Source organism: Monodon monoceros, unplaced genomic scaffold (assembly GCF_005190385.1).
Source record: "Monodon monoceros isolate NGI ecotype Baffin Bay Population unplaced genomic scaffold, NGI_Narwhal_1 Super_Scaffold_10, whole genome shotgun sequence".
Classification (NCBI taxonomy): Eukaryota; Metazoa; Chordata; class Mammalia; order Artiodactyla; family Monodontidae; genus Monodon; species Monodon monoceros.
This window is the reverse complement of record NW_021703766.1, coordinates 52,959,066-52,982,928: the sequence shown is the minus strand read 5'-3', so window position 1 is coordinate 52,982,928 and position 23,863 is coordinate 52,959,066. Positions and strand designations below refer to the sequence as shown.

The 23,863-nt window shown below is 38.8% G+C and overlaps 1 protein-coding gene across 1 annotated transcript in view; it reads right to left on the bottom strand.

Moving 5' to 3' along the window:
- LOC114907273 (zinc finger protein 615-like) overlaps positions 1-23,423 on the bottom strand; it is a 41,462-nt gene extending 18,039 nt beyond the window's left edge. Inside the window, exons 1-5 of the mRNA XM_029242803.1 lie at positions 23,282-23,423; positions 9,646-9,861; positions 6,099-6,225; positions 5,729-5,824; positions 4,032-5,420 (exon numbers count right to left, since the gene is read on the bottom strand). Of these exons, the coding sequence (XP_029098636.1) occupies positions 4,032-5,420; positions 5,729-5,824; positions 6,099-6,225; positions 9,646-9,654 (1,621 nt within the window). The 5' untranslated portion in view covers positions 9,655-9,861; positions 23,282-23,423. The remainder of the gene's footprint in view (positions 1-4,031; positions 5,421-5,728; positions 5,825-6,098; positions 6,226-9,645; positions 9,862-23,281) is intronic.
- Between the last annotated feature and the right edge of the window lie 440 nt (positions 23,424-23,863).

The following is a 23,863-nucleotide window of genomic DNA, read 5'->3' as shown; positions in this document are numbered from 1 at the left end:
GGTGCGCTGGCTTCTCATTGCAGTGGCTCCTCTTGTGGCGAAGCACAGGCTCTAGGCGTGCGGACTTCAGTAGTTGCCGCGCGTGGGCTTGGTAGCTGTGGCTGGCGGGCTCTAGAGCGCAGGCTCAGTAGCTGTGGCGCATAGGCTTAGCTGCTCTGCGGCATGTGGGATCTTCCAGGACCAGGGCTTGAACCCATGTTCCCTGCATTGGCAGGAGGATTCTTAACCACTGCGCCACTGGCCTGGGGAAGTCCAGGTCCACCTAAAAATTTTAATAGCTAAATAATATACTGGCCACTTATTTTTAAAAATCGCAATACTTAATTTTTATAATGCCAGTCTTACTAATATTCAAATTCATGAAAAGTGAATGATGAATAATATTCATTCTATTGGATTCCATCTCTCATCTGCACAGTAGATAAGAGGTGTCCACCACATACAGCTTTGAATGAATTGTTATTATCATATTATCAAGTTATTATCATGCTTGTCATAGTTCTAGTTCAAAAAATGCACACCAATAAATTTTAGGTGCTAGAAGTTTGGTATGTTTTTTAGGGGGGCAGGATTGAGTCTAGAGTATAAAAATTAGTAAAATGTTTTTGGAGTACAACTTGCAATTACCCAATTTAAACTTTTGTCTTAGAGCCACCAATCAATTTTAAGAATTGAAATTCAGTAGAAATTATTTTTGTGAGAACAAACATGTACAAGGATATTCATGGCATCAATTCTGACAATTTTAAGGAAATAATCTTGTGATTGTTACAAAAACTTATTATTGCATCTTGCATTCACACCTCTGGATAGTGCTCCTGCACAGTAACTGTGACCAATGTGTCCAATGGGATAATAGCAAGCTTGACACCGAGGATAGAAATAGACTTGCCCACTGAGGCATGTTCTGTTTGTCTCTTGGAGCTCTTCTGACACATTGTAATACAGCCCAGGTTAGCCTTGGGATGAGAGACTATGTGAAAAGTGGCCTCAACCATTCCAGGGGAGGCTCAGATACATCAAAAAAGCCACCTAGATCATGTAGCCCCCAGTCAGGACAGCGCACACCAGACAGTCCAACCGTCAACCCACATAACAATTAATATTTATTATAATTAATGTTTGTTGTCTTTAGACATTAAGTTTTAGAGAGGTAGGTTTGTAATGCAGTCAAAGGTAACTAATACCAATATGACTGTACATTAGTAGGTGATGGGTTAAATAAATCATGGGATGTCTCTTCATAAACACTATGGAGACATAAAAAGAGTGAAGATTGTTATTGGTACAGCTACTATGAAAAACAGTATACAGGTTCCTCAAAAAATTAAAAATAGAAGTACCATATGATTCAGCAAGTCTACTCCTGGGTATATATATCCAGAAAAAAAAGAAAACTCTAATTTTTTTGGAAAACTCTAATTTTAAAAGATAACGTGCATCCCAAATGTTCACAGCAGCACTATTTACAATAGCCATGACATGGAAAGCCTAAATGTCTATTGACAGATGAATGGATAAAGAAAACGTGGTATTTGTGCAATGGAATATTATCCAACCATAAAAAGGAAATCTTGCCATTTGCGACATTGAGGGTATTTTGCTAAGTGAAATACATCAGGCCAAGAAAGACGAATATTGTATGATCTCTCTTATTTGGAGAATCCAGAACCCCCCAGACTTGTAGATAATAAAGAACAGATTGTGGTTGCCAGAGGCTGGAAGGGGGTGGGACGGTGGAAATGGTGAAGGTGGTCAAAAGGTACAAATTTCCAGTTATACGTAAGTCCAAAAATGATGATGATAATGATAATAACAATAACAGCGTTGTTAGCCATGAGGGAAATGCAGGTTAAGCTCAAGATCAGATACGACCACAAACCTAATAGAATGAGTAATGTAAGATAGGACAATACCAAGTGCTGGCGAGGATGAAGAGCAATTGAATCTTTCATCTATTGCTAGTAGAGTGGCTAAAATAAAACATACTGAAAATACCAAGTGCTGGAGAGGATGTGGAACAAGTGGATTTCATACACTGCTGGTGAGAATGTCGAATGGTATAGCCACTCTGGAAGAGAGTTTGGTAGTTCCTTTTAAAGCTAAACACAACTTACCATATGTCCTAATAAGCACACACCTGAATATTTATTATAGAGGAATGAAAATTTATGTTCACACAAAAACCCAGATGCCAATTTACAGCATCTTTCCCTATAACATTTGAAACCAGGAAACAAAACAAACTTCTCTGAAGAGTGAATTGATAAACTAATACATCCAGTATGTATACTATTCACTAATAAAAATAAAACAATACAACTCAAATAAGTCTTAATGGCAATTTGCTGAGGGACAAAAAAAAAACCCAAAAAGCTTACATGTTCCTCATTAATAAGAAATTGTAAATTTGTATAAATATAACTTATTTATATAAAATCAAGTTATAAAAATTATTTTGATAACATTTATAAATGACAAAATTATATTGATGGAAAACAGACAAGTGGTTGCCAGAGGTAGGTTTGGATAGAGGATGTGAGCATAAAAAGGTAGCATGAGGGTGTCTGTGTCGATAAAACAGTTGTACGTCCTGCGGATGACGGTTACAATGAAATCTATATATGTAATAAATCACCTTAGAATTACAAAAAAAATGATTAAAAAATTCATGTAAAATCTAGTGAAATCTAAACTCCAAAGGTTAGGAGTTAACAGTATACTACCAATGTCATTCTTCTGGGTTCAATAATAAAATATGGTTACATAAAATGTTTTTACTGGAAGAAGTTGCAGAAAGGATACTAGGGAATTCTCTGGACTACTTTTGCATTTTCTTATAAGTTAAAATGATTTCAAATTATAAATTTTATAAAAATAACTTTGAAGGTGGTTTTGTAAACTATTTGGTCATATTTATAAACTTAGTTAAGCAAGTGCAAGTACACGTTCATATTCAGCTTCCTTTCAAAGAAGTTCAGTATGCTAAATTTACAATTATGTTTATAGCTGAAGAAAAGTAAGAGCTAATCACATATGAGGGTAGGCATAAAACACTCTTGCATCGTATATAACAATAAAAATCAGTGATGAGAAAAGCAGACTTCTTTTTAAAACTATGGAATTACTGACAAGGCCAGAAAGGATATTCAGGTGCATTATCTGATATATGATGAGGTTAGATTTGTAACAAAAAGCACTCAAACATTTATCATTTTCACAGAACTTCATTCCTTTTTAAGTCTTCTGATATTTAACTAAAGATGCTCTATCTTTAGCATGTTCATAAAGGTTTTAATTTCTATATGATTTCCTGACAAATGATGAGGCAGAATGTATCACTGGAATCCTGCCATATATACTATCCTCTTAAAAGTTTTTCTCCAGTGTGAACTCTGACACTCATTGAGGTCTTCTTTCTGGGGGAAAGACATTCCCGTGGTCATCATATCTCCTTTTTTTTTTTAAAATCATATTTCTATGAACAATGAGCTCACTGATGATCAATGAAGATCCCTGATAAGAAAGTCTGTCTTCCCACTGAAGACTTTCCTAGTCTCTGCATTCACAGAATTTGTCGGAGAATATAGAGTATATACTTTTCAGACATATAATGAAGTCAGAAAGTTTTGCCCAAGGCATCTCTGCACTGAATGTATCAGAGTTTTTCCAACATGTTTTCATTGACAGAAAATGTGAGGTAAGGATCACTAAAGGCACTACCACATTCACTATATTCACCAGGTTTATCTCCTGCGCAAATCCTTTCATCTCCTCAGGGCACACATCTGATAACAGGCAGTACCATTCTGCTCTGCTAGAAACACTGGTGTTTAAACAAAGTCTTAGCTGCCACAGAAGGCATTTCCCCAGTCACTGCATTAATGGGGCTCTTGTTCAATCGTAAGTAACGAGCTGTGACTCTCTGTTAAAGGAATTTCCAGCTTGACCGAATCTACTCATTTCTCTTATGTGCATTTTCTTATGTTTAACAAGGTTTGACAAGTGGGAGAAGGCTTTCTCACAATCACTGCATCCATATGGTCTTTCTCCTGTGTGAGTTCTTTGATGTACATTGAGTACTGACTTCGTGGTGAAGGCTTTTCCACATTCATTGCACTCATAGGGTTTCTCTCCTGTGTGAATTCTCTGATGGGTAATGAGGCCATACTTGTGGGAATAGGATTTTCCACATTCAGTACATACAAAGGGCGTCTTTCCTGTATGACACCTCTCATGTTGTATGAGGCATATCTTCTGGCTGAAGGCTTTACCACACTCATTGCATTCATAGGGTTTCTCTCCCGTGTGAGTTCGCTGATGTATAACAAGAGTGCGATTTGTGGTGAAGCCTTTCCCGCATTCGTTACATAGGTAAGATTTCTCTCCCGTGTGAGTTCGCTGATGTATAATGAGAGTGCGTTTCACAGTGAAGCCTTTCCCACATTCACTGCATATGTAAGATTTCTCCCCTGTATGAGATCGCTGATGTACGATGAGATTACTCTTCACGGTGAAGCCCTTCCCACATTCACTGCACAAATATGGTTTCTCTCCAGTATGAGTTCGCTGGTGTACAACAAGATAGCGCTTCATGGTGAAGCCTTTTGCACACTCACTGCATACATAGGGTTTCTCCCCTGTGTGAGTGCGCTGATGCACAATGAGATTGCTCTTCACAGTGAAGCCTTTTCCACATTCACTGCACACATAAGGTTTCTCTCCACTGTGAGTTCGCTGATGTGCAATCAGATAGCGCCTCACTGTGAAGCCTTTTCCACACTCACTGCACATATAGGATTTCTCTCCTGTTTGGGTTTGCTGATGTACAGTGGGACTGCTCTTCACAGTAGAGACTTTTCTGCATCCACTGGTTAAATGGGGTTTGTCTCGTGTTTGAGGTTTCTGATGTTTAGTGAACATGACATTTCTGGAGAAGGATTTCTCACACAGATCACACTGATGGAGTTTGTCTCCTATATGAATGCTCTCCTGAGAAATAAGCTGAGATTTCCTGATGCATGTTTTCTCACTTTCAACGCAGGCCTGGGATTTCTCTATTTTGTGAGTCCTCTGATGCTTAAGGACTTGGAACTTAGCAATGATGTGTTTTATACTTTCAGGAAATTCAATTCCAGAATACAACTGTTCACGATCACCATGTAGAAAGAATTTCTTATCTCCATCAAACTCCACAGGGTTCTTTATTTCATATCTTCTCTTCTGGTTAACTAAACATAAGCTTGATTTCCAAGCTTTTTTACATAAGTCAAAAGTATGATTTTGTGTTAGGGCTAAACGAGTTTTGCTCAGATGAACACTCTTTCTAAATGCATTCTGTTCACTGCATTGTTGCAGGCTCTTTGGAAATCTTTGGTCTTGAGAGTGCTCTGGCAGATGACTGTCAACTTTCCTGATTCCTAGGAAAAATGGAATGAAAGTGCTTAAAAGATGATATATAGTGGGGGGATTGGATCTTTATTTTCTACCATATGATCCCAGTACAAAATTTTAAAGATGTAAGAGGAAATAAATATCAGATCCAAGAAGAGACAAGGAATATATTTAAAGCTAAATACCCACAAAGAAAGAGTGCTCATCTGGGGAGATGAATATGTGGAGCAGCTGTTGTGGGGGCCTCAGTCACCCTCACAGCTGTGACTCCTTCTCTTAATGACTAGAATATGACCTCCCCAATCACTCCCCTTGCTGGTTCTCCCTCACTCACCTGGACGGGCTCTATTCTGGATTTTGTTTTCTATTATGCATGGTTCTTTTCCATGTTCCAACTTGGAGAGTGTATCTGGTTTGGTAGCTTGATACCCTGTTCATGAGAAATGATAGAAGACTTAGATACAGGGACTGGGGTACAGTATGTCAAGATGGGAAAATACTGCATTTTAGAGACAAAATTTCTTGTATGCAAAGTAAAAGTTCTCCTTCAGCATACAGGAGATTATACCCTTTTGTTTGGGGCCAGACAGGGGACTGAAAATCTAACTCTTTGGAAGACCACAGTGACTGCAAAGCTTTCATCAGGTGATGGAGAAAAGGCCAGTGACTGGGCACTTCTAAGTGACACAGGGAGCTGTCCTTACCCAGTGACACCAAATTGTTAAAGTTCTCCAACATCACATCCCGGTATAGGTCTTTCTGGGCAGCATCCAGGAGCTGCCACTCCTCCCAGTTAAACTCCACAGCTATATCCTCCAGTGTCAGCAATTCCTGTAATAATAGAGTCCAGTTTAATATGATGGGAATATTTTTTATCAATATGGAAGAAGCATGAGAGAAGTTGTTCTAATTTTCACTGTATAACCTGCATCTATATACTTTTCTCAAATACATTTCAGTAGAAGAAAAATCCTATCTTTCTATCTATATATTTTAGCACCTATTTCCATTTGCATACTAAAAATATGCAAATGATATCAGGACAAATAAAGTATTCCTACATTACCATGAAACTTCACAGCCAATATGAGAATCAACCATGAACAGCCTCCACATCCAGAATTTACAAGAGTGTTTTTAATAAATGTAAAAAAAACCCCAGAAACTATACAAGATACATCCACAGCAAAAAACAAAACAAAACAAAACAAAAAAACCATTAAAGCTGATTAGGAAGATTTGAAAACAAAGAGAAAATATAGTAATGGAGAAGCAGTATCCAAAGATCTAAAGGTGAAAATTTCAAGACTGATTAAACACTCTGAACTTCAGACTCAGGAATCCCAACAAATTCCAAGCATGAAGTCTATACATAGGCACATCAGACTAAAACTATAATACACAAAATATGAAGGGAAACTATAAAAGCATCCAGAGACAAAAGACAGATTACCTACAACAGAAACAATAGAACTCAGAAAAAAAAAGGAATATTATCTTCAAAGTTCTGATTTTTGTGCCAGAAAGGCCAGACATGAAGGCCACTTGGTATTGAAACACATGACTCTCATTATGGAGTCCTGGACAGCATTACCTTCTCCCAGCCACATTGTGTGACAGTCCTCAGGAGTACTACCAATCAAGGAAGCTCGCCTGAACTTCAGTGTCCAGAGATTTTATTGAAGCTTCATTATATATGCATAATTTATTGAATCACTGACCACATGGCTGAATGCAGGTCCTTCCCCCTTCCTGGAGGCTAGACTGGTTACATATGGCTGAAAGTCACAAGCCTCTAATCACATGGTTGGCCTTTTTGGCATGGACAGCCCTCATCTTGAGTTATCTCATTAGCACAAATCATCTAGGGTCCACATGAGTCATCTCATAGCATAAGCTATAAAGTGCGGTCCCAGTGGTCCAAAATGAAAAACAAAGACACTCTTATCACATGGGTAATTCCAAGGTTTTAGTGGTTACCTCCCAGGAATCAGAGATAAAAGTCAGCCAAATTCCTTATTACATACTAGGTATTCATGCCCCTGTGAGGTGCCCTTCCCTTGAGTATGGGCTGAATTGTTTCTAAAAAAAAAAAAAAAAAAAGAATAGAGCAAAAGTGATGAGATACCCCTTTTAAATTAGGCTATATACAATTTCCAGCTTGCTAATAGAATCTGTCCTTTGATGACGTTGATGAAACAAGATGGCATGTTAGGGGGGCCCACGTGACAAGGAACTCAGTGGTCTTACATGAGCAGACAGGTAGAAACTGAGGACCTCACTTGAGTTCTGGAAATGAATTCTGCCAACAACCATGTAAGTGAGCTTAGAAGTGCATCCTTCCCCACTTGAGCCTTCAGATCAGACCCCATCCTAGGGCTTACACCTTGATTGCAGTCACACGATAGACTGTGAAACAAAGTACTCAGCAATGATATGATACAAAAATAAACATTTGGTCTTTGTCCCTTGTTCCTGGTACCCTAGCTCCTAAAACACTTAGAATCTCCACACCGATAAGTGTTTTTTGTATGCTAATGACATGACAGGTAGGGGGAGGGCACCCAGACAGCTTCGGGATGGGGGCTGGTTGCTAGAGGAACAAACTATGTGATAAAACCTCCAGAGAGGGGAGAAGGGCTGGAGACTGAGTTCAATCACCAATGGCCAATGATTTAATCAATCATGCCTAAGTAATGAAATCTTCAAAAAAACCCTCAAAACTACAGGTTTGGCAAGTTTCCAAGTTGGTGAACACACTGAGGTACTGGAAGGGTGACACACCCCCATACCTTGCTCTATGCGTCTCTTCCATTTGACTGTTCCTGAATTGTATCATGTAAATGTAAGTAAATAAATGTGTAAATTAAGAAAAGTGGTTTCCTGAGTTCTGTGAGTTTTTGAGCAAATTATCAAACCTGAGGAAGGGATTGTGGCCACTCTGAAGCAATACAGATACAATTTCACAAAAAGCCATTAACAAGAATGTTTAATGTCACGTGGTTTGTAATAACAAGAATATCTAAATATTCATTGGCACGTGAATTATTAAATTATCACACATATATAATTTGGTGTTCATTGCATCACGTAAAAAAGAAGAAAGCTGGCCTGTAGACACCAAAATGTAAAGAATTCCAGTACACTGAAAACAGGCTGGAGGATGTCATAAAAATGACAATGGTGGCTGACCCTGCAGAGGTGGTTCATATATGAGTGTAATTCATGGTCAAGGAGTATTGATCTGTTATCTGTGAAGATTGAATTATTTCACACTGAATCTATTTCTTAAACTCAGAGTGAATCTCCACCACTGTTCCCCAAAACCTAGGTTTGATTATGTTACTTCACCATTTCAAATGTCAAATATTTGATTTCTATCAAACTCCAATGTTTTTTTGTTCCAGTTTTATTGAGAAATAATTGACATATATCACTGTATAAGTTTTAGATATATAGCATGATGGTATGATTTACATATATTGCAAAATGACTACCACAATAGGTTCAGCTAACATCCATCTTCTCTCATGTAGATACAATAAAAAGAAAAGAAAAAAAGGAAAAAGATTTTCTCCCTGTGATGAGAATTCTTAGGATTTACTCTTAACAACTTTTCTATATATCATATAGCAGTGTTAGCTATAGTCACCATGTTGTACATTACATCCCTAGTACTTATTTATCTTGTAACTGGCTTTTTTGAGTATGACTATAAACTCATGGAATTTTATATAGCTATATAGGTAATGTTCTTCAGTCAGCTGCACTCATCTTTCTTTTAGATGCTTAACTGGTACCAGGCCAGTGGTAGTCTGGCTAGTGGGGAGCCCCTAAGAGTTATCAATGTTGTTAGGAGTATCATACCATTCACCTAAGTGACATAAACCATTGAATCCCTCAAGAAGCTGGTCTGCTTTTTCCTCAGTCAACACATACCACGGAGCTTTTCGTGTTTCTCTGGTTGTGACGTCTGCCAGAGATAATGCAAAGTGACAGCTGATGTAACTCACAGACCCACCACAGTCACACATTATCTTCCAATATTAGTCACTTGATGTGACCCCTATGAACGATATATTCCTGAACCCACTTTGTCCTGATTTTGAATTCAGAGTCTAAGTTAATTTCTCCCCAGAACCCCATTATCCCCAATTTATACTTCTTTTAGTTGAACTGATTTTTTTTTCAGGTCACCACAAATCCATTAGACAACAAAAGAAAGATATAACAAACGAAAAATCACCTGACCTTGATCATCTTCTTCTATGCTCAGGAAATAGTGAGTAACATGGCTTCTGTCTTTTGTTTCTTCTGCATCTGCCATGTAATTCTTAGAGACAGAAATCTTGGTGTCCAGTTAAAGATGTCCTCAGAAATGATGATATCCAACTCCAAGAATCTCCTCTTTCTCCCCTCATTCCTTCACTTGATCACTCTTTCTCCTGGGGAGCCAGGACCTGTGTGCTGAAGAGCAAATTGACTTTGAGTGTACATTCCCTCTGGGCCCAGATGCTGTCACTTATCCTTAAATAAGGGATCCCAATATTTCCAACTGTTCTTTTATTTGGTGCCCCAGAGGGTTCATACTCTGGGGCAATAAAACAAGGTTTTGGATGTGTGAAATGTATGCCTTTCTCTTGTGAAGAGGAGATGGCATGACTATTAAAGGGAAGGAGGGAAAGCGGAATCAGCAGAGCATGATGCCACGGGTGAAAGCTCAAGCAGATCAAGTTTACAGAAGAGGCCACATGGAAGTTTCCAAGGATCTGGACATTGTGCCTTTAAAAAGTATGTGTGCCCAGGTACCAATTCAAAAGTATATGCTCAGTAGGTACACACACCGCAGTTTTTTTTTCTTTAAGTACTATTTTTAATAAAGTTTTTTTTAATGTGGACCATTTTCTTTAAAGTCTTTATTGAATTTTTTACAATATTGTTTCTTCTTTTTTAAAAAAAATAAATTTATTTATTTATTAATTTTTATCTGCGTTGGGCCTTTGTTGCTGTGCCAGGGCTTTCTCTAGTTGCGGCGAGCGGGGGCTACTCTTCGTTGCAGTGTGTGGGCTTCTCATTGCGGTGGCTTTTCTTGTTGCGGAGCATGGGCTCTGGGAGTGTGGGCTTCAGTAGTTGTGGCTCGTGGGCTCTAGAGCATAGGCTCACTGGTTGTGGCACACAGGCTTAGTTGTTCTGCAGCATGTAGGATCTTCCCAGACCAGGGATCGAAACCTTGTCCCCTGTGTTGGCAGGCAGATTCTTAAAACACTGCACCACCGGGGAAGCCCCTGCTTCCGTTTTTATGTTTTTGTTTTTTGGCCACGAGGCACGTGGGATCCTAGCTCCCCAACCAGGGATCAAACCCGCACCCCCGTCATTGGAAGGTGAAGTCCCAACCACTGGACAGCCAAGGAAGTCCCCATACCTCATTTTGAAGACCACCGTACTAAGCAAATCATTAAGATTGTCTATTTCTCTTTGTATATGAAAAGATTAATCTTGCCCAACAGAGGTTTGGCTTTGCCCTCAGTTCCTGAGAGGGAACATATAAGCCCTTGGAATGCCCCACCCGATAAGAACGGCTTTGCTTACCTGGGAGGCTTGGGCCATACAAGATAGTCTATGCTAATGATGTAATTTATGGTGAGGGCCCTTGGACAACATGGTATCAGCTTGACCTCTAGAGGGGCTGGAGACTAAGTTCAGCCAATCATGTCTATGTTCACTGAGCCCCAGTAAAAACGCTGGACACTAAGAGGTGAGCTATCCCTGGTTGGCAATAATGATAAAACAAAAACAAAACCAGCAAGGATATAGCAGACTAGAACAATATAATCAATCAACTTAAGTGACATTTATTTAACACTACACTCAACAGCAACAAAATATATATTTTTTCAAAAGTACATGGAACATTCCCCAGGAAAGACCATATACTAGGGTATAAAACTGTCAATAAATTCAAAACAAAGGTAGGTTACAAGGTATATGACATGGGGAATATGGTCAATATTTTGTAATAACTCTAAATGGAGTGTAACCTTTGAAAATTGTATAAAATGTGTGTGTGTGTGTGTGTGTGTATATATATATATGGTTTAGATGAAATGGACAAATGCCTAGGAAGAAACAAAAATGAAATAAGATTTTTTTAAAAATTTAATACCTATGTAACAAGTAAAGAAATTGAATTAGTAATTAAAAATCATCACACACAAAAAAAGGCTACTCTCAACTGGCTTCTCTGTATAAAGCCAGGATTACTAAGACACCAAAGCAAGACAAAGACATCACAGAAAAAAAAAATCTATAGAGCAATCTCCTTCATGAATATAGGTGAAAAATTGTTAACAATGTATTAGCAAAACACATGCAGCATAATATAAAAAGGATTATAGACAACAGCTAAGGGGGATTTATCCCAGGAATGCCAGGTTGGTTTCTCATGGGAAGACAAAGTAATGTACTACTCCAAATTAATACAATAAAGGACAAAACCCACATGTTCTTCTCAAAGGATACAGAAAAGGTATGTGACCACATTTAATACCCACTCATGATTAAAACTTTCAAAAAACTAGAAACAGAAAGGAAGTTACTCAAACTAATAAAGGGCAGCTATGAAAAACCAAAACCAACATCATACTTAATGATAAAATTCTGAATGTTTTTCTCCTAGAATTGAGAACAATGCAAGGATAGCTGCCTTAACCCATTTTATCCATTACTATACTAAAGGTTCCAGCCAGTTCAATAGGTAATAAACAAATAAATATATTTTTAAAACTTAAAGGTACCTGTATTGGAAATACAGAGTGCAACTGTTCTTATTCATAGACAATATGATTTTGTATGTAGAAAATCCTAAGAAATATATGCAAAAAAAATTTAGAACTAGTAAATAGGTTTAGCAAGGTTACAGGATACAGTAACAATATATTAAAGAAAATTGCATATCTCTATACTAGCAATGATCCAGCCAATAAGGAAATTAAGGAAGCAATTCCACACACAATAGCATCAAAAAGAAAAAAAATACTTAAGAATAAATTAAAACTAATGCAAGACTTGTATATTGAAAACTATAAAACACTTCTGAGACAAATTTAAAGAGATATAGATAAATGGAGAGACACTCCAAGCCTGTAGATTGGAAGATTCAATATGGTGATGGCAATTCTCCCCAGATTCAGTGCAATCACTGTCAAAGGTACACCAGGAATTTTATAAATATGGAGAAGCTGATACTAAAATTTGCATTAAAAGATAAAGAATGTAGAATAGCTAGACCAATTGTAAAATAGAATTATAAAGTTGGTGAGTGCTTATACTAATCTATTTCAAAGTTTATTTTAAACCCATAGTAATAAAATAGGTACTGTATTCACATAATGATAGATACATAAGTCAGTGCAACAGAATTGAGAATTGAGAAATAAATGCAAGTACGGTCAGCTGATTTTCAACAAATGTGCAAGACAAAGCAATGAGGAAACAGATGGTCTTTCCAACAAATATACTGGAACAACTGAATACCCATTTCCAATTAAATTAAAATGGATAATAAATGTAATAGCTAAAAATATAAATTACCTCAAGAAATTGAGAAGACAAGGCACAGGCTGGGAGAAAATATTTGCAAAAGACATATCTGATAAAGAACTGTTATCCAAAATATACAAAGAACTCTTAAAAACTCAACAACAAGGAAACACAACCCAATTGAAAAATGGGCAAGACCTGAACTGACACCTTACCAAAGAAGATATACAGATAGCAAATAAACAAACGAAAAGATGTGTAATTAGGAAATTACATCATATGTAATTAGGAAATAACAAATTAAAAAAACAATGAGATACCAATACCCACCTATTAGAATAACCAAAATTCAAAACAAGGACCACACCAAATGCTGAAGAGGATATGAAGCAACAGGAATTCTAATTTATTGCTGATGGGAAGGCAAAATGGTACAGCTACTCTGGAAGACAGTTTGTCAGTTTCTTACAAAACTATATATATTCTTGGGACTTCCCTCGTGGCACAGCGGTTAAGAATCCACCTGCCAATGCAGGGAACACAGGTTCGGTCCCTGGTCTGGGAAGATCCCTCATGCCACGGAGCAGCTAATCCCGTGAGCCACAACTACTGAGCCTGTGCTCTAGAGCCCACTAGCCACAACTATTGAGCTCATGCGCCACAACTACTGAAGCCTGTGCACTCTAGGGCCTGCGTACTGCAACAAGAGAAGCCAACGCAATGAGAAGCCCATGCACCACAATGAAGAGTAGCCCCCATTTGCTGCAACTAGAGAAAGCCTGCGTGCAGCAATGAAGACCCAACGCAGCCAAAAAAAAAAAACCCCACCAAAAACTATATATACTCTTAACACATGATCCAAAATCACATTCCTTGCTATTGACCAAAGTCAGTTGAAAATTTATGTCCATACAGAAACCTGATCACAGGTATTTATAGCAGCTCCATCTATCCAAATAATGAATGAATACTATTCAGCACTAAAAAGAAATGAGCTCAGATCAGAAATAAATGAAAAAGAAATGAAGGAAACGATAGCAAAGATCAATAAAACTAAAAGCTGGCTCTTTGAGAAGATAAACAAAATTGATAAACCATTAGCCAGACTCATCAAGAAAAAAAGGGAGAAGACTGAAATCAATAGAATTAGAAATGAAAAAGGAGAAGTAACAACTGACACTGCAGAAATACAAAAGATCATGAGAGATTACTACAAGCAACTCTATGCCAATAAAATGGACAACCTGGAAGAAATGGACAAATTCTTAGAAATGCACAACCTGCCAAGACTGAATCAGGAAGAAATAGAAAACATGAACAGACCAATCACAAGCAATGAAATTGAATCTGTGATTAAAAATCTTGCAACAAACAAAAGCCCAGGACCAGATGGCTTCACAGGCGAATTCTATCAAACATTTAGAGAAGAGCTAACACCTATCCTTCTCAAACTCTTCCAAAATATAGCAGAGGGAGGAACACTCCCAAACTCATTTTATGAGGCCACCATCACATTGATACCAAAACCAGGCAAGGATGTCACAAAGAAAGAAAACTAGAGGCCAATATCACTGATGAACATAGATGCAAAAATCCTCAACAAAATACTAGCAAACAGAATCCAACAGCACATTAAATGGATCATACACCATAACTGAGCGGGGTTTATCCCAGGAATGCAAGGATTCTTCAATATATGCAAATCAATCAACGTGATACACCATATTAACAAGTTGAAGGAGAAAAATCATATGATCATCTCAATAGATGCAGAGAAAGCTTTTGACAAAATTCAACACCCATTTATGATAAAAACCCTGCAGAAAGTAGGCATAGAGGGAACTTTCCTCAACATAATACAGGCCATATATGACAAACCCACAGCCAACATCATCCTGAATGGTGAAAAACTGAAAGCATTTCCACTAAGGTCAGGAACAAGACAAGGTTGCCCACTCTCACCACTCTTATTCAACATAGTTTTGGAAGTTTTAGCCACAGCAATCAGAGAAGGAAAGGAAATAAAAGGAATCCAAATCGGAAAAGAAGAAGTAAAGCTGTCACTGTTTGCAGATGACAGGATACTATACATAGAGAATCCTAAAGATGCTACCAGAAAACTACTAGAGCTAATCAATGAATTTGGTAAAGTAGCAGGATACAAAATTAATGCACAGAAATCTCTGGCATTCCTATACACTAATGATGAAAAATCTGAAAGTGAAATCAAGAAAACACTCCCAATTACCACTGCAACAAAAAGAATAAAATATCTAGGAGTAAACCTACCTAAGGAGACAAAAGACCTGTATGCAGAAAATTATAAAACACTGATGAAAGAAATTAAAGATGATACAAATAGATGGAGAGATATACCATGTTCTTGGATTGGAAGAATCAACATTGTGAAAATGACTCTACTACCCAAAGCAATCTACAGATTCAATGCAATCCCTACCAAACTACCACTGGCATTTTTCACAGAACTAGAACAAAAAATTTCACAATTTGTATGGAAACACAAAAGACCACGAATAGCCAAAGCAATCTTGAGAATGAAAAACGGAGCTGGAGGAATCAGGCTCCCTGACTTCAGACTATACTACAAAGCTACAGTAATCAAGACAGTATGGTACTGGCATAAAAACAGAAATATAGATCAATGGAACAGGATAGATAAACCCACGCACATACTGTCACCTTATCTTTGATAAAGGAGGCATGAATGTACAGTGGAGAAAGGACAGCCTCTTCAATAAGTGGTGCTGGGAAAACTGGACAGACACATGTAAAAGTATGAGATTAGATCACTCCCTAACACCATACACAAAAATAAGCTCAAAATGGATTAAAGACCTAAATGTAAGGCCAGAAACTATCAAACTGTTAGAGGAAAACATAGGCAGAACACTCTATGACATAAATAACAGCAAGATCCTTTTTGGCACACCTCCTACAGAAATCAAAATAAAAAAATAAATAAACAAATGGGACCTAATGAAACTTCAAAGCTTTTGCACAGCAAAGGAAACCATAAACAAGACCAAAAGACAACCCTCAGAATGGGAGAAAATATTTGAAAATGAAGCAACTGACAAAGGATTAATCTCCAAAATTTATAAGCAGCCCATACAGCTCAATAACAAAAAAACAAACAACCCAATCCAAAAATGGGCAGAAGACCTAAATAGACATTTCTCCAAAGATATGCAGACTGCCAACAAACACATGAAAGAATGCTCAACATCATTAGTCATTAGAGAAATGCAAATCAAAACTACAATGAGATATCATCTCACACCAGTCAGAATGGCCATCATCAAAAAATCTAGAAACAATAAATGCTGGAGAGGGTGTGGAGAAAAGGGAACCCTCTTGCACTGTTGGTGGGAATGTAAATTGATACAGCCACTGTGGAGAACAGTATGGAGGTTCCTTAAAAAGCTACAAATAGAACTACCATATGACCCAGGAATCCCACTACTGGGCATATACCCTGAGAAAACCATAATTCAAAAAGAGTCATGTACCAAAATGTTCACTGCAGCTCTATTTACAATAGCCAGGACATGGAAGCAACCTAAGTGTCCATCATCGGATGAATGGATAAAGAAGATGTGGCACATATATACAATGGAATATTACTCAGCCATAAAAAGAAACGAAATTGAGCTATCTGTAATGAGGTGGATAGACCTAGAGTCTGTCATACAGAGTGAAGTCAGTCAGAAATAGAAAGACAAATACCGTATGCTAACACATATATATGGAATTTAAGAAAAAAAAAAATGTCATGGGCTTCCCTGGTGGCTCAGTGGTTGAGAGTCCGCTTGCCGATGCAGGGGACATGGGTTCGTGCCCCGGTCCGGGAAGATCCCACATGCTGCAGAGCGGCTGGGCCCGTGATCCATGGCCGCTGAGCCTGCGCATCCGGAGCCTGTGCTCCGCAACGGGAGAGGCCACAGCAGTGAGAGGCCTGCGTACTGCAAAAAAAATGTCATGAAGAACCTAGGGGTAAGACAGGAATAAAGACACAGACCTACTAGAGAATGGACTTGAGGAGATGGGGAGGGGGAAGGGTAAGCTGTGACAAAGTGACAGAGAGGCATGGACATATATACACTACCAAACGTGGTAGATAGCTAGTAGGAAGCAGCCGCATAGCACAGGGAGATCAGCTCGGTGCTTTGTGACTGCCTGGAGGGGTGGGATAGGGAGGGTGGGAGGGAGGGAGATGCAAAAGGGAAGAGTTATGGGAACATATGTATATGTGTAACTGATTCACTTTGCTATAATGCAGAAACTAACACACCATTGTAAAGCAATTATACTCCAATAAAGATGTAAAAAAAAAAAAAAAGAAAGAAATGAACTATCAAACTATGAAAAGACAAGGAGGAACCTAAAATGCATATTATTAAGTGAAAGAAGCCCATCTAGAAAGACTATATACTATACAATTCCAACTATATGACATTCTGAAAAAGGCAAAGCTAAGGAGACAGTAAAAGGATCAGTGGTTGCCAGGAGTTGGAGGGAGGGCAAGATGAATAGGCAGAATCCAGAGGATTTTTAGAGCAGTGCAACTGTTCTGTATGATACTAAATGGTGGATATATGTCATTTTACATTTGTCAAGACCCAAAGAACATACAACACAAGAGTGAAACCTAATGCAAATTATTCACTTTGGGTAATAATGTGTCAATATGAAAATTGACTGTAACAAATTCAGCACTCTGGTGCAGGATGTTGACCGTGGGGAAAGGTTACACATGTCAGGGAACATGGGTATATGGTATCTCTATGCAGTTCCCACTCAGTGTTGCTGTGAATCTAAAACTGCTCCTAAAAAAAAATAAAGTCATATCCTTATCTATCTATATCTATACATACACACATTACCTTTCAGAAAACATATGAGACATTTCTCATGACCTTGGGTTAGGCAGAGAAGACATGTCACCAAACCAGCAAACCATAAAAGAAGAAAACTGGACTTGTATTACATTTTGCACATCAAAAAACACTATAAAGCTAAAGGAAAAGGTAAGCTACAAATCGGGAGAAAAATTTGCAAATCATGTATCTGATAAAGTACTTCTATGCAGAATATATAAAGAACTCAAAAAGCTCAATTTGTTAAGAAGACCAAGAACCCATTTAGAAAACGGGAAAAGACTTGAATATCTATAAACACATGAAAAGATGATCAACATTATTTGTCATTAGGGAAATTAAGATGATGGTGAAATTCTAGTACACGGCAACTAGATATAATTAAAAAGACTAATAATTCCAAATGTTGATGAGAATGTGGAGAAACTGGAACTCTCATACAATAATAGTAAACTGGTACACGCACTTTTGAAACTTTGTAAAACACACACTTATCTTAGGAACCAGCCATTCCACTCAGAGGAATTTAACAAACAGAAATGAAAACATGTCTAATTTGCACCTGAATATATGTAGCAACATTATTCATCAAAGTCTCAAACTAGGATTTGACAAACAAAATTCATTATATACATCCAATGGATCATTCAAGAATAGAGTTGAAGAGAAGGGAATATTTCCCAATTCATTTTAAGAGGCCATTTAGTTTTAAAAAATACAATACTATATATAATACAATTTTTAAAATGTGAAATACTTATGGGAAAAATTACAAAAAAAGTAAAAGACATTCTGAAAACTATATCACTGAGAAATCTGTAAAGACTTTAATAAATGGAGAGATGTAGCTTGTTAGAAAAAGAATTATTTTCTGAAATAAACCAAACAGACCAGTCTCCACAATTAGTCTATAGAGTCATAAAATCCCACTCATAATCCCAGGAAAGTTTTTTCTGTAGCGACTTGACAGCCTGATCCTTAAATTCAGATAGCAATGCAAAAGGTCTAGAATAGCCAAAACAACTGTGGAAAAGAACAAAGTTGGTGGGTTGACACTATCTGATTCCAAGAATTTATATCAAGCTACAGTAATCAAGACAGAGTTGTATTCATGTCAACATAAACAAATGAATGGAACAGAATAGAGACCAGAATAAGATTAAGACCCACATATATATACATATAGCCAACTGACATTTTACAAAGGCGCAAAGGCAATACAGTGGAGAAAAGAAAGCCTTTTCAACAAATGTTGCTGGAACAAGTAGATATGAATATCAAAAGAAAAAAGAATTAGAACAAGAACTTGGATCCACACATTGCACCATATACATAACTCAAGATGGATAATAAACCTAAATGAAAAACCTAAAAAAAAAAATCTGAAACTTCTAGAAGAAAAAATTGGCAAAAATCCTCTGATCTTGTAATTAGGCAAAGATTCTTAGGTACAACACCGAAAGGATTATTTGTTTAAAAAAAGTTCATACACTGGACTTCATAAAAACTAAATCCTTCTGCTCTTCAAAACATATTGTTAAGAGAATGTTGAAAGGCAAGTCAAACACTGGGAGAAAATCTTTGTAAAGCATGTAACTGGTAAAGGAAGGATTTGTAGCTAGAACATAAAACGAATTCTCAAAAATCAACAAGAAAACACAACAGAAAACTGCAAAAGACTTGAACAGATACTTCACCAACGAAGATATATGGATGGCAACTAAGCACGTGAAAAGATGCTCAATATCATTAATCATCATTAGGTAAATACAAATTAAAACCGCAAGATACTGCTCCACACCTATTAGAATGCCTACAATTAAAAAGAAAGACGAGGGGCTTCCCTTGTGGCGCAGTGGTTGAGAGTCCGCCTGCCGATGCAGGGGACACAGGTTCATGCCCAGGTCCGGGAAGATCCCACATGCCGTGGAGCGGCTGGACCCGTGAGCCATGGCCACTGGGTCTGCACGTCCGGAGCCTGTGCTCCACAACGGGAAAGGCCACAAGAGTGAGAGGCCCGCGTACCACAAAAAAAAAAAAGAAAGACGAGGGCTTCCCTGGTGGCACAGTGGTTAAGAATTCGCCTGCCAATGTTGGGGACATGGGTTCAAGCCCTGGTCCAGGAAGATCCCACATGCCGCTGAGCAACTAAGCCCATGTGCCACAGCTACTGAAGCCCGCGGGCCTAGAGCCCATGCTCTGCAACAAGAGAAGCCACCGCAATGAGAAGCCCACGCACCGCAGTGAAGAGTGGCCCCCACTCACAACTAGAGAAAGCCCGTGAGTAGCAATGAAGACACAACACAGCCATAAATTAATTAATTACTTAATTTTTAAAAAAAGAAAGACGATACAAAATGTGGAGCCACCCAACAGCCATCCATCTGCTTCTTCTAGATATAAAGTACAACCACTTTGGAGAACAGTTTAGCAGTTTCTTTAAAAGTTAAACATACACCTACCACATGATTTAGCCATTCAAATACTGGTGATTTACACAGGAGAAAGAAAAACACATGTAACTGGAACATGAATGTTCACAGAAGCTTTATTCGCAAGAGCTTAAAACTGGAAACAAAACTACCCACCAACAGGTGAATTAGAGACTTCCCTGGTGGTCCAGTGGTTGAGATTCTGCACTCCCATTGCAGGAGGCCTGGGTCTGATCCCTGGTTGGGGTACTAGATCCCACATGCCGCAACTAAATACCACGTATGCTGCAACGAAGATCCCGCATACGGCAACGAAGATACCGCATGCCACAACTAAGACCCGGCGCAGCCAAATAAATAAATAAATAATTTTTTTTTAAAGGTGAATTAATAAACTCTATAGAATGAACTAATCTTCCTACAATGGAATACAAAGCAATAAAAAGAAACTATGGATACACAGAAGGATGAATCTCAAAATATTAATGTTGAGTGAAACAAGTCAGAATAAAAATGAGTGTACACTGTATGATTCCATTCACATAAAACTTTTAAAAACTATAAATTAACCTATAGTAATGAAAAAAAGATTTGTGGTTGCTTGGGGAGGTGTGGGGAATATAAGAAGGATGGATTAAAAAGGGACACAAAGAAACTTCTTAGGGGATGGGTATGTTCACTATCTTCATTGTGGTGATAGTTTCATGAGTATGTATGTCCAACTTACTAATCTGTACGATTTAAATATGTGCAGCTTATTGTCTATCAATTTTGCCTCAATAGATCACTTGGGGGAAAAAAAGGAAAACGTACTGATACTTATAATATAGATAGACCTCAAATACATTATGTTAAATGAAAAAAAGACAGCCCCAGAAGACTACATATTTTATGATTCTGTTTCTATGAAATGTCCAGAAATTGCAAATCAATAGAGGCAGGAAGATGATCAGTGGTTGTGTGTGGCTCCAGGTAGGGGTGGAAACTGAGTGCACAGAGGAACAAGACAACTTTCTGGGGTGATGGAAATGTTTTAAAGTTGGATTGCACTGACGGTTGCACAACCCTAGAAACTCAGTCAAAATTACTGAAATGTATTCTTATACTTGGTGAATTTTATACTAAATAAAACTACAACAAAAAAGACTTCCTTTTCGGGACCTCCCTGGTGGCGCAGTGATTGGGGGTCCACCTGCCAATGCAGGGGACATGGGTTCGAGCCCTGGTCCGGGAAGATCCCACACGTCGAGGAGCAGCTAAGCCTGCAAGCCACAACTACTGAGCCTGCGAGCCACAACTACTGAAGCCCATGAGCCTAGAGCCCGTGCTCTGCAACAGGAGAAGCCACCACAATAAGAAGCCAGCGCACCTCAATGAAGAGTGGCCCTCACTCGCCACAACTAGAGAAAGCCCACGCGCAGCAACGAAGATCCAACACAGCCAAAAATAAAAATAAAAAGACTTCCTTTTCTACAGTACGAAAAAATAAAACAAAAAACCCCACCAACTGAAATTGCAAAAAAATGTCAAGGAAAAGAGTTTACCAAGAAATAAAGGTAGCCAGAAATCTCTGGGACAAAACAAAAAACGTACCATAAATTTTTAAGTGGAGTGGTAGAATTAGAAAATAATCAGAAAGTCAAAATGGGTTACTGAAATTATAATTGAATACTTTTAAATACTGTATGTCAATACTACTTACATTAATGAATACATTTGATTCCAGACACCATACCACTGGTTCACCAACCTGTGTTGATACTATTGAAACAATTTTTATTTTTTTAAAATTAATTAATTTATTTATTTTTGGCTGTATTGGGTTTTCATTGCAGCGCGGGCTTTCTCTAGTTGCAGCGAGCGGGGTGTGGTGCGAGGGCTTCTCATTGCAATGGTTCTCTTGTTGCAGAGCACGGGCTCTAGGCACCAGGGCTTCAGTAGTTGTGGCAAGCAGGCTCAGTAGTTGCATCTCTCTGGCTCTAGAGCACAGGCTCAGTAGTTGTGGCGCAGGAGGTTAGTTGCTCCGCGGCATGTGGGATCTTCCCGGACCAGGGCTTGAACCCATGTTCCCTGCGTTGGCAGGCGGATTCTTAACCACTGCGCCAAGAGGGAAGTCCCTGAAACTATTTTTAAAAAGTATAAATATCTCAAATGCAAATATGTTGAGATCGGAGAAATTAAGTGATACAATTAACTGTCCTTATGTTTATACAGATTATCCCAAATGTAAAAAAACCCTAGCATTAAAAAAAAAGTTCTCACTGCGGAACATAATATAGGATAAAGGAAATGCTTTTACTTAAGTAAGAATGACCCTAAATATAAATATCCAAAAGAAGTATAGTAAACTTGGAGATAAGAAGAACGAAAACTACATTAAATTTCATTAAAAATAGTAAACTTAGCACTAGATCACTCCGAACCACATTGAATTTTGTGAGGACAGCGAGAAGAGTGGTGATGGGGGGAGACAAAGTTGTTAGTAAGGTCCGTGAGGACAGACTAGAAGGAGTGGACTGTGCTTGGATTAACTGGGGAAATGCAGCCTTCATGTCTGTTTCTGGCGTTCAAGGTTTGACCCTGAACGTCCTCAAATACTGAGAGCCCCCACCAGGCGTCTCTATGACTGAGTCCTATATTAAATATCAGTCTAAACTCCACACATGCCCAAGAAACCAACAGGGACATCTCCCTAACCCGGGTCTCTCTAACACTGAGTCCCAGGTTAAATCGCGAACCCGGAGACACCGCGTTCACCGATACAAACTTTCCACCACAGCTCTCAACCCCTGAGTCCCACAAGCAGAGTGATCCAAGCGGACTCCAAACTCTGATAGAGTCGGACTTTCGGTCGATGATTTCTTCAGACTCTTAATCACTGACTGCCAAAAGCCCCATCACTAACGTCCAGACGTCTCTGGGAATGATTCTAAATAAAATCCCGACTAAGGTCCTTCACACGCGCTCACGTTTCACAGTCCCAAGAGGCCGTGAATCCAAGCCCACAACCCGACTCACCTGATCCCAAACCCCTCCAGACACCACTGGCAGCGACAAAAGGCTGAGCCCACCTGCTATTCGGATGCCTTCCTGAGCGGTCCCTAGGGACGCAGACCGGCTAGGACCAGGCAATCTGGCAAGGACCTTGGAGCGCTGCCGGATTTCCGAATTCCGACAGCGCGCTCCGCTCTATGACGTAACATGGCCCCGCCCACCTCGGCGTTTCCGATGGGCGGGGGCCATAAAGGCTGTAGGAAGACATCGAAATCACTCCTGGCCCCCTCAATGCTTTTATCAATGCCTGCCGGTTGGGAGGGTTGGTCAACAATGCTGTGCTAACTGCATAAGATTTCAGAGACCGATGCCTATCCAAGGCCAACATGGCGCGTTCAGCCGGCTGAGGAACAAAGAAAGATGGCAGCGCCCTTCATGCACTTTAGAGCTGATTCGTTACTCTGGAGCGCCATGGGCGCGGCCATCTTAGAAGAAGGCAGGTGTCCGTATGACCGAAAAGGGGTTAGATACCCGGTTGCTTGGGAAGATTAAAAAAGATAGAAGTTAGGGCTTCCCTGGTGGCGCAGTGGTTGAGAGTCCGCTTGC